General features: G+C 40.4%; 1 protein-coding gene across 1 annotated transcript; it reads right to left on the bottom strand.

The window, feature by feature from the left end:
* Positions 1-831: 831 nt before the first annotated feature.
* On the bottom strand, positions 832-12,619 carry SPRY3 (sprouty RTK signaling antagonist 3). Its single transcript, XM_023249113.2, has 2 exons — positions 12,237-12,619; positions 832-6,746 (listed from the first exon to the last, which is right to left on the bottom strand). Exon 2 carries the CDS (start codon positions 6,641-6,643, stop codon positions 5,777-5,779), a length of 867 nt encoding a protein of 288 aa, XP_023104881.1. The 5' UTR covers positions 6,644-6,746; positions 12,237-12,619; the 3' UTR covers positions 832-5,776.
* Between the last annotated feature and the right edge of the window lie 3,119 nt (positions 12,620-15,738).

Here is a 15,738-nt window from a genome sequence, read left to right as displayed (position 1 = left end):
CCTAGTGGGTAAGTACAAAATTTTTTGACCTGAGCAACTAGAAGTTTGGAATTGGCATTAAAAGAGATAAGAAATGCTGCCAAGTTCAAGTTTGAGGAGAGAAAAAATAAGTTTGAACATGTTAGGTTTGAAATTCCTACTAGATATCAGAGTAGAGATGTGAAATAGGCAGTTGGATATATGAGTGAGAAGTTCAAGGGAGCAGTCCAGGATGGAGATACAATTTTGAAAGTCATCATGTAAATGGTACCCAAAGAGCATATTTCAAAGACCAATTGCTGAGATACTTGAATATGAAGAGGTGAGGAAAATGAGGGTATCCAGTAAAGAATAGAGAGGAGCAGACAGTGAAGTAGGAGGAAAACCAGAAGAATATGGTATCCTGGAAGCCAAGTGGTAAAAGTGTTTTTATGAGGACAGAATGAACAGCTATGTCAAATGGTGCTAGTAAGTCAGGTACATGAGAACAGAAAAGTAACCACTGGACTCAGTAAAGTAGATGTCACTGAAGGAGAGTTTTCTGTATTGTTTGGAGTGATGACATGGTTTCATTATTCACCATGAAAAACTTTCAGAATTCTCCTATGCTCATCTTTTCTTACATAAAAAAAGCCAGAATTAAATGAGTGGAATGCATTCCAATGCTTTAATGACACTGTCCATAGATATAAAACTATATCAATGGGATGTTTTTATTAACTAGATGCTTTGACTTCATCTGAACATAGTCTATTGGGCACGGGGAATTATTGAGTATGAGAATAAGAGATAGTATAGCTCTTAGAATGAGTCTATATATCATAATTAGTGGCTGAAATAGAGAAAATTCAGTTGACCAACAGAATGTTTTATTTTTATGTTGCAAAATAACTTGTTTAGCCATTTTTCCTGAATTTAATAACTTGACCAATTTTCCTGCTATTATGCTGATGAAGCTTAAGTGAACATAAGTGCATGTACATGCATTGGTTTAGACATACTTTTTGAAGAGTTCACTAGGATAAAGTTTCTTTTTATGCTAAGATGAAGGATATTTTGAGACTTTGTTACTCCACTAGTTGAACCAGGGACTTCATTTCCATATAGAAGGAAGCCCTTCAAAGCAAGTCAAGAATACATACGTTCTCAAGTTCATTTGTCTCCCTGTAGCACACACATAGCCACACACTTGCTACCCCTTGCTCCTGACGTATGAGATGTCAAGGTACCTGCTTGGGCATCCACACATGCACTACACAGAAGTGTAGGGGAGTTAATATCTTACAGGGAAGGTATTTGACTATTAAGATAGGAGGCAGGAGATAAATTCTTCTCCTTTAGTCCCCCAGATGGGCTGTATGGAGATGTAATATGGCCAGTCATAACAAATTGAGAAATTAGCTTGTCATGAAACTGATTATGGACAACACAATGATACACTCCTTTTTGTTTGCTCTCCTTCCTTCCTTCCTCACTACTCTTTTTCCTTACTCCTACTTCCCTGGAATTGCACATAAGTTTTTGCTTCAAGTTCTATTTTCTAAGAAACTTAGATTTCTGAAAATAAATAAATCATAATTCCACCCAAATTCAGAATTGTGTAACTTTGGACAGGTTTTATTCCCTCTCTATGCATTTTTTCCTCCAACTATACAATGTTGACATTGGGGTAGATGTTCTTTAAGAGTCTTTATGGCTCTGAAATACTGCCAGGGTAAAGGATTGTCAGTATGAAGGCAGTGATGGGAAAAGTAAGGTATTACACTGAACAGTGGTCATCAGTGGATTGCTTACATTTGAATCAGAAAAATGCTCTCAGTATAATCAATGAACTTAAATGTTAACAATTCCAACTAATCTCAAGTTCCAAAAATAGTTTTAGTTCTACTTTCTGCAGAAAGAAATCAAATTAGTTTTCTCTGGGCCTATAAAGAAAAGGTCAAAGTCTTAAAAACTCGTAAACTTCTCTGGCACAAGTCACAATATTTCCCTACTAGTTCTACACTGTAAACTGCCTGAAAAATGGCAACTGTCTGCAAACATGTTTTCAAAGGGAATGGTGGAGAAATTTGTAATGCCATCATCTTGGGAAGCAAGAGACATATATGATGTCTGTAATTATTGCTTCACTCCTAACATAGGAGCACATTTGTTTCAAGTTTTAGGTTGCAGATGAACTGCAGTTAGGGAAAGGGACTGTTCACTGTTTGGGGCTTGTTATACCAGAAGAGTTTGCATTATCCTTCAGACTTCTACACCCAACTCTGGAGCAGGGACTTGGGACTCAGACAGCATAGGGTCAAATATTAGCTCCATAATTTATAAGCATTGTTACCTTTAGCAGTTCAAATAACCTCTCTGTGCTTTAGTTTTCACATCTGTAAAATGGCAATTGTAATTGTACCTACATCTTACAGTTAATGAGGGAATTAAATGAGCCAATATAGGTAACATGCTTAAAATAGTGCTTAGCAATACAGTAAGCACTATATAAGTGTTCACTATACTTATTATAGCTATTGTGATGAGGGAAGATGGGCTGGAATTAGAGGAGAACTCTTGACTAAAGCCATATGAGATGTATCAGGGAACCAATATGTGGAAAGCAGTAGAATAAGGCAGTAATGGATGACTGCAAAAAAAAATGCTAAGCAGGAAACACCCTCTAATATTCCTGTTTATACAGTACATGCCACAAGGTAGAAAATAATGAAAACAGAGGCTTTCTGCAGGATTTAGAGTTCTTTCATATATATTTTAAATATACATGTGCAATACATTAAAATATATAGAGATGTGTGAATATATATATTTACACACACACGCACACACACATATATATACATATACATATACTATACATATACATATACATATATATAACTTCACAGAAGGGACGCAAATGCACACTCACACATCTGTACGCATACCCCAACAGGACCCATCTATACGTAAACCAGATGCAGCCCGTATCAGGCCAACTTGGACACAAGTGAAAGCCCTGACTCAGCAGCAGATTGCAGATTGCAATTGCATTTGAGTAACCCTTCAGTTTCTTCTACCAAGTGTAAGGCCATTTAGAAACACACTGAGAAGAGCTCTTCTGGGTGTATGGCAGAGCCCAGGGCCCCTCTGGCAGTGCACAATTTGCCTGAGTAAGGACTGCAGGATTAGGATATCAAGGAGCTATCAAAGAGGAGGGACTTGTGTTAGTTTGGGCCCTGATACTAGTAAGCAAACATCCATAGAATAACTTTAGCTCCAGGAACAATGCACTAGTGTCATAGAATCCTTATATATCTCAGCTCTAAGCAAATTTCAGGCAGAAGCGGGGAGAAGTGTGTGTTGCTACTCATCACCATCCAGCTGGACTCAGAGAACTGGGCACAGCTTTAGGGGTAGGTAGATAAGTCAAAGTTCAATCAGGCAGACTTGTAAGATTTTTAAAAGTTACTTAAAATTGAAAGATCTGAAAGCAACATAAGAGGTTACAGGTATTGGTTTGGGTTTATAATGTTCCAAGAAGCCAAACCTTATATATGGCACCATTTGCAGCAATATCATTAACATTATTAATAATAATCATAACATATTTATATATACAAAAATAGAGCAAAGCAATTCTAGAAGAGGAGGTGAAAGTGAAAGTATGAGGCTGTGTACAGCCCAAATGTCAGTATACTTCAGGAAGATTCAGAACCAACAAAAACTGAGTGGCACATATTTCTATAGTATATATCCAACAAAGAGATATGGATGTTCTCTTCTTCTTCCCCCTGTGTATGACTATACATTTCTCTCCACCTCTCCACTCTGCAATACACATCCATGCACACTTTAAAAGAGATGATATATAAAGTCAGAGTCTGGAAGTCTTAAACTAAGTTGGAGCACCTTGATTTCAAGCAAGTGCCCTCAATCTCTGAATTCCTTAGTGAATTTTGGATTCACTTACAGAGGGAAACTGGATCTAATTCTTGTGTCTTTAACAACAGCTGTCTTTAGGAGCCTGCCATCCCCACTGCAGCCTTTTCCCATTGAAGTGGATTCACAACACAGGCTCTTGGTATTTTTTAAAAGAGAAGTCAGTTCTCTGCATTATATGTCTTTCATCTCAGTTCTCCACTGTTGCTGAAATTTAGGTTTTCAGGCAATTGCCATTGCAGACAAAGCCAGGAGTGAGCACAATGTGTGCAGCAAAGAGTAGGCGAAGGTACAGCTTGGTTAGGGATTCTTTGTTTGTTTTTTCCACACTTGAGCTTCTACAGGTGACAGAGCCAAAGATGATGTCCACTGGGGGCAGCCTCAACACCTGATAGTTAATTAGCTACCCACCATGCACTGCATAAAGACCAGTACACTAAGTTGGCATGGTTCCAGAAAATTGAATGGCAATGGCCTTCTGTTACTGTTAATAGAGTCCTATGAGAAAAGTCCCAGGACTCAATGTGGTGTAGGGTAGAGAATATTTAACTAGGAGTCAGAAGGCCTGTATTCCAGTCCCAACTCTGCTATGAACTCAGTGTGTGGCCTTGGGAAAATCCCTTCCTATCCCCAGGCCTCAGTTTTCCCATCTGTAAAATAAGGGCATTGAACTAGATTAACAGTTAAGATTCCTTCCAGCTCTAAAGTTTTATGACTTTTTATGTCCATAATTAAGGCCTGAGCCATGCAGTCTCAGGGCAGTTAGCTTCTAAGAGAGAACAGACCTCTGTAATATCCTTTGCTTTGTTCATTTAGCTATAAAGCACGTCTGCCTTTGGCACTTGGGTCAGACATACAAAGTTATGAGCATCCTGATTTACTATCCTACTCCGCATGCTAGTGGAATCTGTCAGTACTATAAGTTGATTATTGGGAAAGGGAGTAAAACTCCAACTAGTTAAACCTGGAAATGTAAGATAATTTTGCCTCATATGCTCACAAACAGGTGAGTGTGGTTATGAGCGCACACACACGTGTCAGGATATAGACTATTGCTAGTGATCAGTTCATTACAGTAATCCATTTCCCTTAATAAAATTTAGTAAATAGTATAGCATAGCAAAGTTTGGCGTCAAAGGAAACACCTATGGAAAAACAGCACTTTCGGACATAGTAGAGAAAGAAAGTCAGGTAGAGAGAGACAAAGATAGATCAAACAAGATAGAAATACAGGTAGAGAATGGATTAGTCTGAAAGAGAGGGAGCAAAGGAGTAGAAGGAAGGGAGACAGAAAGAAAAGAGAGGAAAAGTAGAAGGAGAGAGACTGGGAACGAAGGGGGAAGGAGCACAGAACAAGAGGAGACAGGGAGAAAAAGAGACTAAAGAAGAGAAGGGCAGTAAACAAGGGAGAAGGGATCAGATTCCCTGGAATATTGAATGCTGTTCCACATGGACCTGTGAAAACCATCTTAGAAGAAAGTTTCCAAAGGCACTGTGGAAAGTAGAGTGACGCTCAGAGCCTGCATCGAGAGGCACTATATTGGGGAGCCCCTAAACCTCCACGTTGCGGGCTCTGTCAGCCCTCGGTGTCCAAATGTCATGCCTATATATCACCTGAATTTGCCATGACAGCCACAGGGCTAAAACGGCAAGGTGTAAAAAGGTTGAAGAGGAGTGGGATAGATACTGTGAGCAAGAACAAGGCATCCTGCACCAGGATGTACTTGGCCATTCCCCTGACACCGCAGGAGCAAAACTGGTGAGGCCCTAACTTTGGCTACTTTACTCCTCCTCCCCCTCTTCAAAGATGAGGCCTGCACTTTACTGATGGGGGCTAAGAAAGAGAAAGCTCTGGATCCATTTTGTGGCAAGGTCATACAGACTTTTCCTGGGCCTTGGGGAATGGTGCACTACCAGAAGAGATTTTTCTGCACACAGTGTTGGTGTGCCTCTTACAGCGGCAGCCTGGTCGCCTGAGGCTATCATAGCCCTGCTGGCACAGATGGAGGCATCCACGGGTAGGCAGGTAGCAGCACAGGCAAGGTAGGAAGAGGGAGATGAGGCTCATGGCTGCCCAGCGGACAAAGCAAGAGCTCGGCCCACAGGAGCAGGGCTCATCAGCGCAGTTGTCTTCATCATCAGTGGAGCAGTGGTAGAAGAGGCCCTTAACACAGCAGAGACAAGTGCCATAATCGAGGAGGCTCTCGGCAGAGCAAAGGCAACGCTGGTTGCACAGCCAGCAGGAGGGGAGAGGACGAGCTGCCGTGCAAAGGACACATTTGCAGCGCCCACACTCCTCGCAGATGAAGAGGTGCTCACTGGGGTGCACTGCAGATGGCTCAGCTTCTCCCTTCAGAGCACCATCAACCTTTGGGTGGACCCCTGCTCCAGGCTGGGTTCGGATGATGGACTGGCCTGAAGGTGAGGGGGTAATGCTGGCCAAGAGCCTTTGATCAGAGGCAGTGGTGCTATGGGACATTGAGCTGGCAATGCTAGATTGGCTCAGATGCTGAGGCAAGGGCTGCAATTGATGGCACTGGCTGAGACTGCGGGGGAGAGCAGTAGGCATGGTAGCCAGGGACCAATCAGATTTGTGGGTTTGCACTATAAGGGAAGGGCTGGAGAGGGCCTGTTTGCAGGGGACTGGAGGCCGTTCCACATAATCATTGCTAGCATGAGTAGAGCGCAGCTGTTCAATAGGAAGAATTTGTTGGAAATCATCTGTCACTGCAGCATCCATTTTGCCTTGATTCTTGAGTTCTGAGTGGTTTTGGGTCAGGGTGGCACTTGTGGTGATAAAGAGCCCTTGTTGTTACATGGACGTTAGGGCACATCAGAAAATCCTAGGAGAGAAGGAACACAAACAACACATGAGAACACATGGGCCTGAATACTTTGCAGGGAACTAAACAAAGCTTGAGCCCTGTCTCCTCTACCACTACCTTCAATTACTTTAGGGTAGTCCTCACGTTACACCTTTATTCTGTAACTTACCTTGCCTACTTCTTTACAGGCAAATCTGGTCAACTTATCCAGGCTATAAAGCATTCTGGAGCAAAGCTCAGATCATTGATTCCTTTTGTATTGCATCATATGACTAGGGTCACAGGAGCAGCTATCTCATTCAGATGTTTGCTAACACAGAAATCTAGGCCTCTAGCCTCACAATTATAATAAAAATGGAACCTAATTTCAAATGCGAAGGCTTCATCCTGAAGCAATGCCAGTATAAAAGAAAAAGCCTCACAAGTCTTCCAGGAGAAGTTGTGTGAGTGTGTATGTATGAGACATAAATACAGGTGAACATATATGTATCATCAATCAAAATTCTCCCTTCAGTGAAATTTCTGATAAGCATAAATAAACAGATGAGAAAGGAATTTCTTGATTCAATGAATATAGGCAGGCAAGATGTAATAATGGCACCGATATGGCAGAGACACAGAAGGCAAAAATCAGGCTATCTGTAGAACAATAGGAAAAAAACCTTTTATACATGTGGGAGTAACACTTGGGGTGAGGGAGCCATAAAAGATGAACCCTGAATTATTTGAATTATCACCTGTATTTGTACCTATTACTACCCTAAGTCAAATCTGCATTGATGGGATTTACTAGGCAGAATCTACTTCAACTGCTTTTCCCTATGTTTACCTTACACAGTAAACTGGCTTTCTTCAAGAGCAACAATGTTCTTATATCAGATCTAAACCAGGCTGAATATCTAGAAAGCATATGTGCTTGTGTCTCCATTGTACCACAATCAGGAACTGGTGGCTGGTCATTTTCTGAAGGATCTGATTGAGCCTAGTACTGATAATGGTGACTATGAGGAAAATGTTGTACAAACAGTAGATTGCTGTATTGCAACACCTGGAAGACTGAACAACCAAAAAGGTGTACACAAGAGAACCTCAACACAAATCCCAGAGTCATCCTGGAGGCATTAGGACCTAGGAAACACTAGCATGAATAAAGCATACATTTGAAATCCATCATATTTCAGGCCTCCTCAAAATAGATCAATTACTCACACTACTGTATAGAATGCAAAGCTTGAATGAGTAATAGAAATGAACAAGTGAAAGAGGATAGTGCTTGATTAGATTTCCATAAGCAAGCAAACACGGCACTGAAATGTGTCCAAAGCTCAATAACAGGAGAAATAAGGGTGCCAAAGGCCTCAGTGGCTAATAATATGACCAGACTCATTGCCTTTTGAGGCTATATCCCCATGCAAACCTGTTTAGTTGAATTTACATCTGTTCATTTTTTGAAAAGAAGATTTAATTTGGTTAAAAATAACTTTCTGGCACATCACATAGAAGAACCAGTCTGACTATAATTTCGTTTTTTAGTTAGTTGTTTTTGTGTTATTTAATGCAGCACAAGAGAATGCAGATAAACACTGTGGACATTGTAAGGCTCAAATATCTATAAAACTTTTGTCAAATCACTTGCTTTTTGGGGCCTCAATTTCACTGTCTATATAATTATAGGGGTAAACTAGGTGATTTTGAAGGACTGAACCCTATTATGGTCTATCATTCTGTAACTACACAGTTTGTCAAAAAAAAAAAACTATCTTCGTCTATACTTTCATCTATTATTCTGTAACTACAAAGTTTGGCAAAAAAAAAAATCTTCGTCTATACCTTCCACATCTTCAATCCTTGAGGGTAAACTAAGCAACATGCCCTTGTTCATTTGGGCACTCAAAAGCAAAATTTATGTCTCTTTTATTTACTTGGACTCACAGCCCCCTTAAGTGTCCAACGTCTACCTTTGCTGTACTTTGTTAAGACTAATAATCTCGGTTTTGGAAAGGAAAAAGTAGTTTTCATTGGAACACCTAAATAAACAAAGAAACATTGTTCAGCTGACTTGAAGGATATGTGGATGTAGAAGCTTTGAATCAAGAGAATTATTTTTGGCAAATTTAGAAGAAATAGATTTATTCCCCATTGATCAGATAAAGAATGCGTGGGGCTCTTTGTGTCTGTTATACTATAAGAACAGTAACAAATACAGTGGATGCATTTTAGACTCATTGATTTCCCAAAGGAAACTAGATTCAAATCATATTGGAAATTTAAAAATCAACAACTTGAAGGAAGATATACAAGGCCTCAAAGTTACAAGAGATAATCATACGGGATTCCAAGGGTATCAGTAAGTATCTCAGGGACATGCCCAGAAGGTTCAAAAGCTAAGCTTGGAGGAATCTAGGTCATAATTGAAATGACTCAGAACCATGTTCAAAGGGGATCCTGTCTTCGCGGCAGAAGGGTATATATGGTGCTTAAGTTGAGAAGGTGTATCTAGATATTGATTAGATTTCTGTAAGACTGAGAAGTTGAGATGCTTGATTGGATGATTAAAGGAAGCTCTGGGCATTGGTCTGGGATGATGAGGTACTAGTGTCTTGTTTACAAGGGACCTAACAGGATGAACTCGGATGGTTTCTTCCTGCCCTGAAAAATCTTTTATTAGAATGGACTGTGGAAAATCTGCAATACACAGGACAGGAGCACCTGGGTAAAATTAGTGTGTTGAGAAGGATAAAACAAGATTGAATAATAGTAAATTGTTTGCAAATCTGACTAACAGGATGAACTGAAATAGATAGTGTAGGGGGAGGTAAAAGGGGAAAAAAGTTAAGAAACAAATAAGCAAGAGACTGCTACAGCAGAAGATTAGATGAAAAACTACTACTGCTTGCATGTTTGTGATTCAGAAATCTACCCATTAAAGGGCCATTCATTGTGAGTAAAAACAGTTAAGAAACTGTGCTGTCGGTCAGTTCTATATTCTATTAAATGAGGGAATATGCATATCAAATATTATTAAATAGGAGCCAAGGTGATTACAAGTCTTGGCTGCACATTGGTGGGATCTAGTGATTTCTGTCACGTAGTGCCTCTGCAGTAATGAATGATGCATTGTAAACCCACTCCCATCTCAGTCACTCTGGCCAGGTGCTCATAGCTTTCTCAACAGTTTTTCTGTAGCCCTGAAATTTTCTATGTTCAACCTAAACAGAAATTTCTTTTCTTATGCCAACTTAGGGACTAGAGAGCTAAATCTATTCAAGAAATGCTGTTTGTTAATGAAAGAAAAATATATTTACTTCCTGGAACCTAAAATCTGCCATGTTGAGACCAAAGTTGAAAACTTCCCTATCTAAAGCCCTACTATGCTAATACCTTAAGACAGCCCTGATTTCTCTGGTAAATCCTTCCTGATACAATATGACTCAACCTCAATTTCAAAGAAGAGGAGGGGAAAGAAGGAGAGCCTGGCTCCTGTTTTCTCCCACTCCCATGGGTTCAATGCTGTTTTGTACCTTACTGTGTAACAGCTCTGGGGTGTGTTACTTTTTTCTGTGCTCTGCTGTTATATACACTCGTTCTCAGAATAACTGAAAGCAAACATAGGGGGAATTTCTGCTATGGCTTTATATGTTTTCTTAGTTCTACTGTTCCAAAGTCTGCTCTCCAAAAATCCCTCTCTGTGCAAAGGCATTTGCATCTCTATCAAAGCACTCCCCCCTTACAAATACCAAGTTGTATATAGTTTACATTACTAACCTCTCAGCCACTGACTGGGCCTCCCTCCTACCACATACATCTTGCTGGAGCTGCCAGGTTCTCACCACATTTAACTCTTAACTTGTCATTTTGCTACCCTGGTCCTATTCATTACTTTAATAGTTTCATTAAGACTCATGGCAGTTTATTTCAAACTGGAGAGTCTTGTAGTTTTAAGACCTTGCATTTTTAAAGATATACGTGTTTTAGTGATGAGCAGTAAAGGGAAAAATTGTAATAACAAATGCATTCACCTAATTCTAATCCTGGGGAAAATGCTAGTTGTTCACTTCAGAAGTAGGAATCTTTCTTTAAACCTCAAATCCTTGTATAAGATACAAGAAATTTAAGTTGTAGTCCTAACTCTAGCTCTACTTTGTTTTGTGACTGTGGGCAAGTGACTTCCATCCCAAGCCTCAGTTTTTCTATCTGCAAAATGAGGGGCACAAAAGGAGGGCTTTGAAAGCCCCTGCTTATCTTGATACTCTACATTTTTTATGCCGAGTTTGTTGTTTGCTTTTCTCTGTCTCAAAATGTCTTTCATGAAGAATTAGTCTCCTTCCTTTATGTTTTTTAATTCCTCACTACCCAACTCCTCAACTCTGAATAAAAACCCTCCAAATCCAAGTCACTCAGACCACCATCTAGATTGTTTCACAGCTAGAGAGACTTAACAGAACACAAAGAAAGCAAAATGCATAGAATAAAGTCTTAGTAAATGTTTATTTAGAGGTACAGGGAGCAAGACTAATACTTCCTTGTGGATAAAATGCTAGCCTGTGCCTTATTGGTATGTATGTATGCAGCCGACTTGTTGGGAACATGATTTAACACCTGGTATATCCAAATTCATGTAATAGCACATTATGTTACAATGAGGTTTTAATGTACCCAGAAAAGCAACAATAGTTTGCATTTCAAAATAGATTTCTGTTTAAGAGTTCAAGGTCTGTTTTCTGTTCATCTAACTTGGTTTGCAGCATGCAGAGGTGAATGATAATTATAATTAGCTACAGGAATGGAAGGGAGTATAAACCACTTGTACTAGGTCCTATCAAATGCCTATTGGCTAACTGGACATGCTCACAGGTTCTCACTTTTGACAAAATTTCCGTGTGCCACACAGAGACATGTGCACACACACGCAGGAATGGATCCAGAGATTTCTAAATCATTGCTCTGACTCAATGTAAGTAGGGGGTTATGCCGTGTCAGCTTGCGCCATTTCTACCCAGGGCAAGGTGATGTGATGAAATCTGAACGATGCACAGCCCAGACTTGTGAGCCAATAGCAGACTAGCCCCACGCTGACAGGATGCCCGCTGGGCAGCCAGACTGGCCTCAGCACGGGCTCTCCCTACGTCCTCAGCTTGGGTGGTTAGGCTGCGCTATAAGGGGCTTAGGCAAGCACCAAAATGCATTTAAAGGTCAACAGGCTAGAAATTAAATTGACATTTGGATACAAAAGGGTTATTTTGAAGTTCCATTTTGATTTATAAATTTCCAATACGGATAGTTTTGTGCAAAAGCTGATTCATTTAAATCTCATTTAAATGGTTTTCATTTTATTTTACCCACGCGTTTGCTCTTGTACGCGTGCACACGCGCGCGCGCGCGCACACACGCACACTCACACACACACACACACACACACACACACACAGGATGGCTGGAATGAATGGCAATCTGTGCATTGCATAGAAAGAATTCTAGGGTCTTTAAGAGCTAATCTCTATGGCTTACCTTGAGGAAAAGGTTTATCCATGCTGAGAAAAGCAGAAGAACTAATGCCCCATTTGGCTCAAAAGACCTCTTCTTCTCCTGAGTCTTTAGGTTTCTCCACCTCTCTTCGGAAAGTCTGAATGAAAACTCCACTGGCAGTGGAGCCAGAAACAGAGATAGTTCTGTGTCGGTCTTTCTGACACAGCAGAGAAAACGGAAAGAAGGAAAAAAAAAAAAACGATGGTGCGGGGGGTGGGGGTGGGGGTGGGGAGGAGAGTCAGACCTGTAGTGGCAGATACTTTGTATAGATTTTACATGCAGATCTAAATCTTGATGCACGTATTCCCCAAAGAAAGCTCAGCAGGGTAAGTTGTTCATATCCTCCTCCTCTTTCTCCTCCTCCTTCTTCTATTTCTCCTCCCCCTCCTCCTCCGCCTCTTTCTCCTCCCCTTCTCCTCCTCCTCCTCTTTCTTTTCCCCCTCCTCCTTCAGCGTTTTCCTTCCACTCCTCTTCCCTCCCCCTTCCCTCCTCCCCTTCTTCCTTCTTTACCTCCTCCCCCTCTTTCTCTTCTGCCTCCGCCTCCGCCTCCGCCTCTGTCTCCTCCAATCTGACGGATGAACCAAAGCAGCAGAAACTGCAGTTGTAGACGCAGGGTATCTCAACAGAGCAATAGATACCGCTAGTGTGTGATTATTTATATAGCTCAGGGTGTGTTGGTATATAATCTGCAGAGACGGGGGTGGGGGAGGGGGATGAGATTGCAGTGTGTTCGGCTCAGCTAGCTGGCTGTTTTGTGAATGTAGATGATTTCTGAAGGTCTTGTGAATGGATTATAGGGGAGGATGGGAGGGAAGGGATTTATTGCTCCTTGTTATAATTTCTTTCTCTCCCTCTCTCTGTGTCGTTTGCTTTCCCGGAGCTGTAGCTCTTAATGCTTAGCTAAGTGGCGTCATCCAGTTGAAATTGAATCGACCCATTAGAACTCCCCATAGGAATCTCTGTATCCGGTCCCTGGGTAATGACTGAAACAAAATTTAAAGGGGAATGGGGGTGGGGTGGAAAGTAGCAATTTTAAGGAGGCCTAATTTAAATATCTCTGCCGATCACAGTCCTACCAAACCACTCAGCCCTTGCTGAGTGATTGCCGCTTCAGTCAGAAAGACAGAGCTTCTCCTTTGTTTCAGGGTTTCTCCCACCTCTTACCTGCATTCATTTCTACTTTTTCAGCACTAATAATAATTATCCATCCATCATTTATTGGGAAACCATTACCCAACTTACTTTCCCTTTCTGCCTTTAGTATGCCATATAATCAACAAATATTTTTTGAGTGCCTTCTTTTGTGCTAGGTATTGTGGATTCAGTAAGGAAGACAGAATCCCTGCCTTCATGCAGCCTTCTTGGGACAGTCCTTCTTCTGAAAATAAAGCAGCTTTGGACATTTTCTCTTAAAGTGAAGATTAAAGTTTTCTGTGAATTATCCTCAGTTCAGTATTTAATACAACAGGAATAAGTCTTCCTTTTGGGCATCCAGACAGAAGCACTTGGATGAAAACAAGCTGGAGTTTAAAATAAAAAAGATCTGATTTCAAGTCCTGCTTCAATGGACAAGTAGCAGGAGCTTGATCATCAACATTCTTAGCATGCTTTGGTTACCCCATCTGTAAAATTGAGATGGTAAATGGTGACAGTTCACAGTAAAACAAACTTTTGAGTCAGGAAACTCAGTTTCTTAATCTTACTCTAACTCCTTGTGTGACCTTTGCAATTTACTTTCCTTCTAGTGCTTCAATTTCTACATTTACATGAGGGGATCTGATTAGGTAATTACTAAGGTCTCTTCTAGCTCTGACATTCTATTATGTACACCCTCGCAGGACAGTTAAGGAAATAAAAGAAAGCATGGGATTAAAAACATATATGGTTGTGTGGGTGTGCATGCACATATGTGTATGTGTGTGTCAAAGGTGTTCCAACTCTCTTGTTGATGTGTGTGTGTGTGTGTGTGTATATATATATATATATAGTGTATACACACACAGATGTGTAATTTCTAAGCAAATCCAGATCTCTTCCTAATCAGAATTTCTAGAGTCAAGAGATTTGCCTATGTAAATTCTTCTCTTTTGTGGCTCAAACTTATTTAACTTTTTTTTTTTAACATTTATTTATTTTTTGAGAGAGAGAGGGAGACAGAGTGCAAGCAAGGGAGGGGCAGAGAGACGGAGACACAGAATATGAAGCAATCTCCAGATTCCACAAACCCTACAGGGAGCTTGAACTCATGGGCCTCGAGATCATGACCTGAGCTGAAGTTGGGCACTCAACCGACTGAGCCACCCAGGCGCCCTGCTTCTTTACTCTTTATTTTTTTTAATGTTTATTTTTGACACAGAGAGAGACAGAGCATGAGTGGGGGAGGGGTAGAGAGAGAGGGAGACACAGAATCTGAAACAGGCTCCAGGCTCCTAGCTGTCAGCACACAGCCGAGGCGGGGCTTGAACTCACAGACAGCGAGTTCATGACCTGAGCTGAAGTCAGATGCTCAACCAACTGAGCCACCCAGGCGCCCCTCTGCTTCTTTACTCTTAATATGGACTTGAACTTATCTAGATCATGAAAACCATTAAAGCTAATCTGAACTTTCATGTACAGAAGAGGACAGATTTACTAATATATTCATTCACCCATTTTTTTCAGGAGATATTTATTGCACATCAACTATGTGCCAACTATTATACTAACTAGATTCAGGTCAAACAAATCAGGGTTCAAATTTTTGCTCCTAAATTTATGAGCTATCTGACTTTGTACATCTCAATTCACCTCTCTGAACCTGTGTCTTCATCTATAAAATGGAGGTAACTGTAGTCCCCACATCAAAGGAAAGTGCTATTTCCTATAGATTGAATAAGGTCTTGCATATGAAAGGTTTATTATGTGTCTGGCATATAGTAAGTGCTCAATGAACAGTAAATATGAATAGTAAGAAAATTAAGAAGTTGTCCTCACCTTAACGTAGCCCATAGGAGGGGCAGGAGATAATTTCAGTTTGAAATCCTTTTATTTTTTAAGGTCCAGCTTTAAATTTGAATAGTTATATGCCAAATATATCTTTCTTAAATGTGGCTAATTCTCATACTTTATTCCTGTGTTCAAAAACTTATTTCTAATTCCTAGAGCATTAAGTTTAAATTACTCTGCCTGTCAATCAAGTTATTCTCCAACTCTATACATTCCACTTCTCAACAGATCTTTTAACATAAGACAAGTTGAATGTTTCACTCTTCTAAGGAACCAATGCACATGGCTACCAAACCATCTCTTCATATTACCCTTCACATGAGTTATATATATTTATTAATTTTCTGCCTTCAGGTCCCAATTCCTCTGTGAATCCTTCCCTGACTATTAAGGCTCATTTCTGCTCTAAAGCTCTATGGTAGTTTTTACTAATACCCTAATTTATTTCTACATTTGAAACTCCTACAACACTTTTATCTATGCCCTGTCCTCGTTATTC

Source organism: Felis catus, chromosome X (assembly GCF_018350175.1).
Source record: "Felis catus isolate Fca126 chromosome X, F.catus_Fca126_mat1.0, whole genome shotgun sequence".
Classification (NCBI taxonomy): domain Eukaryota; kingdom Metazoa; phylum Chordata; class Mammalia; order Carnivora; family Felidae; genus Felis; species Felis catus.
The sequence above is the reverse complement of the archived record's forward strand: the minus strand, read 5'-3'. Positions and strand labels throughout refer to the sequence as shown.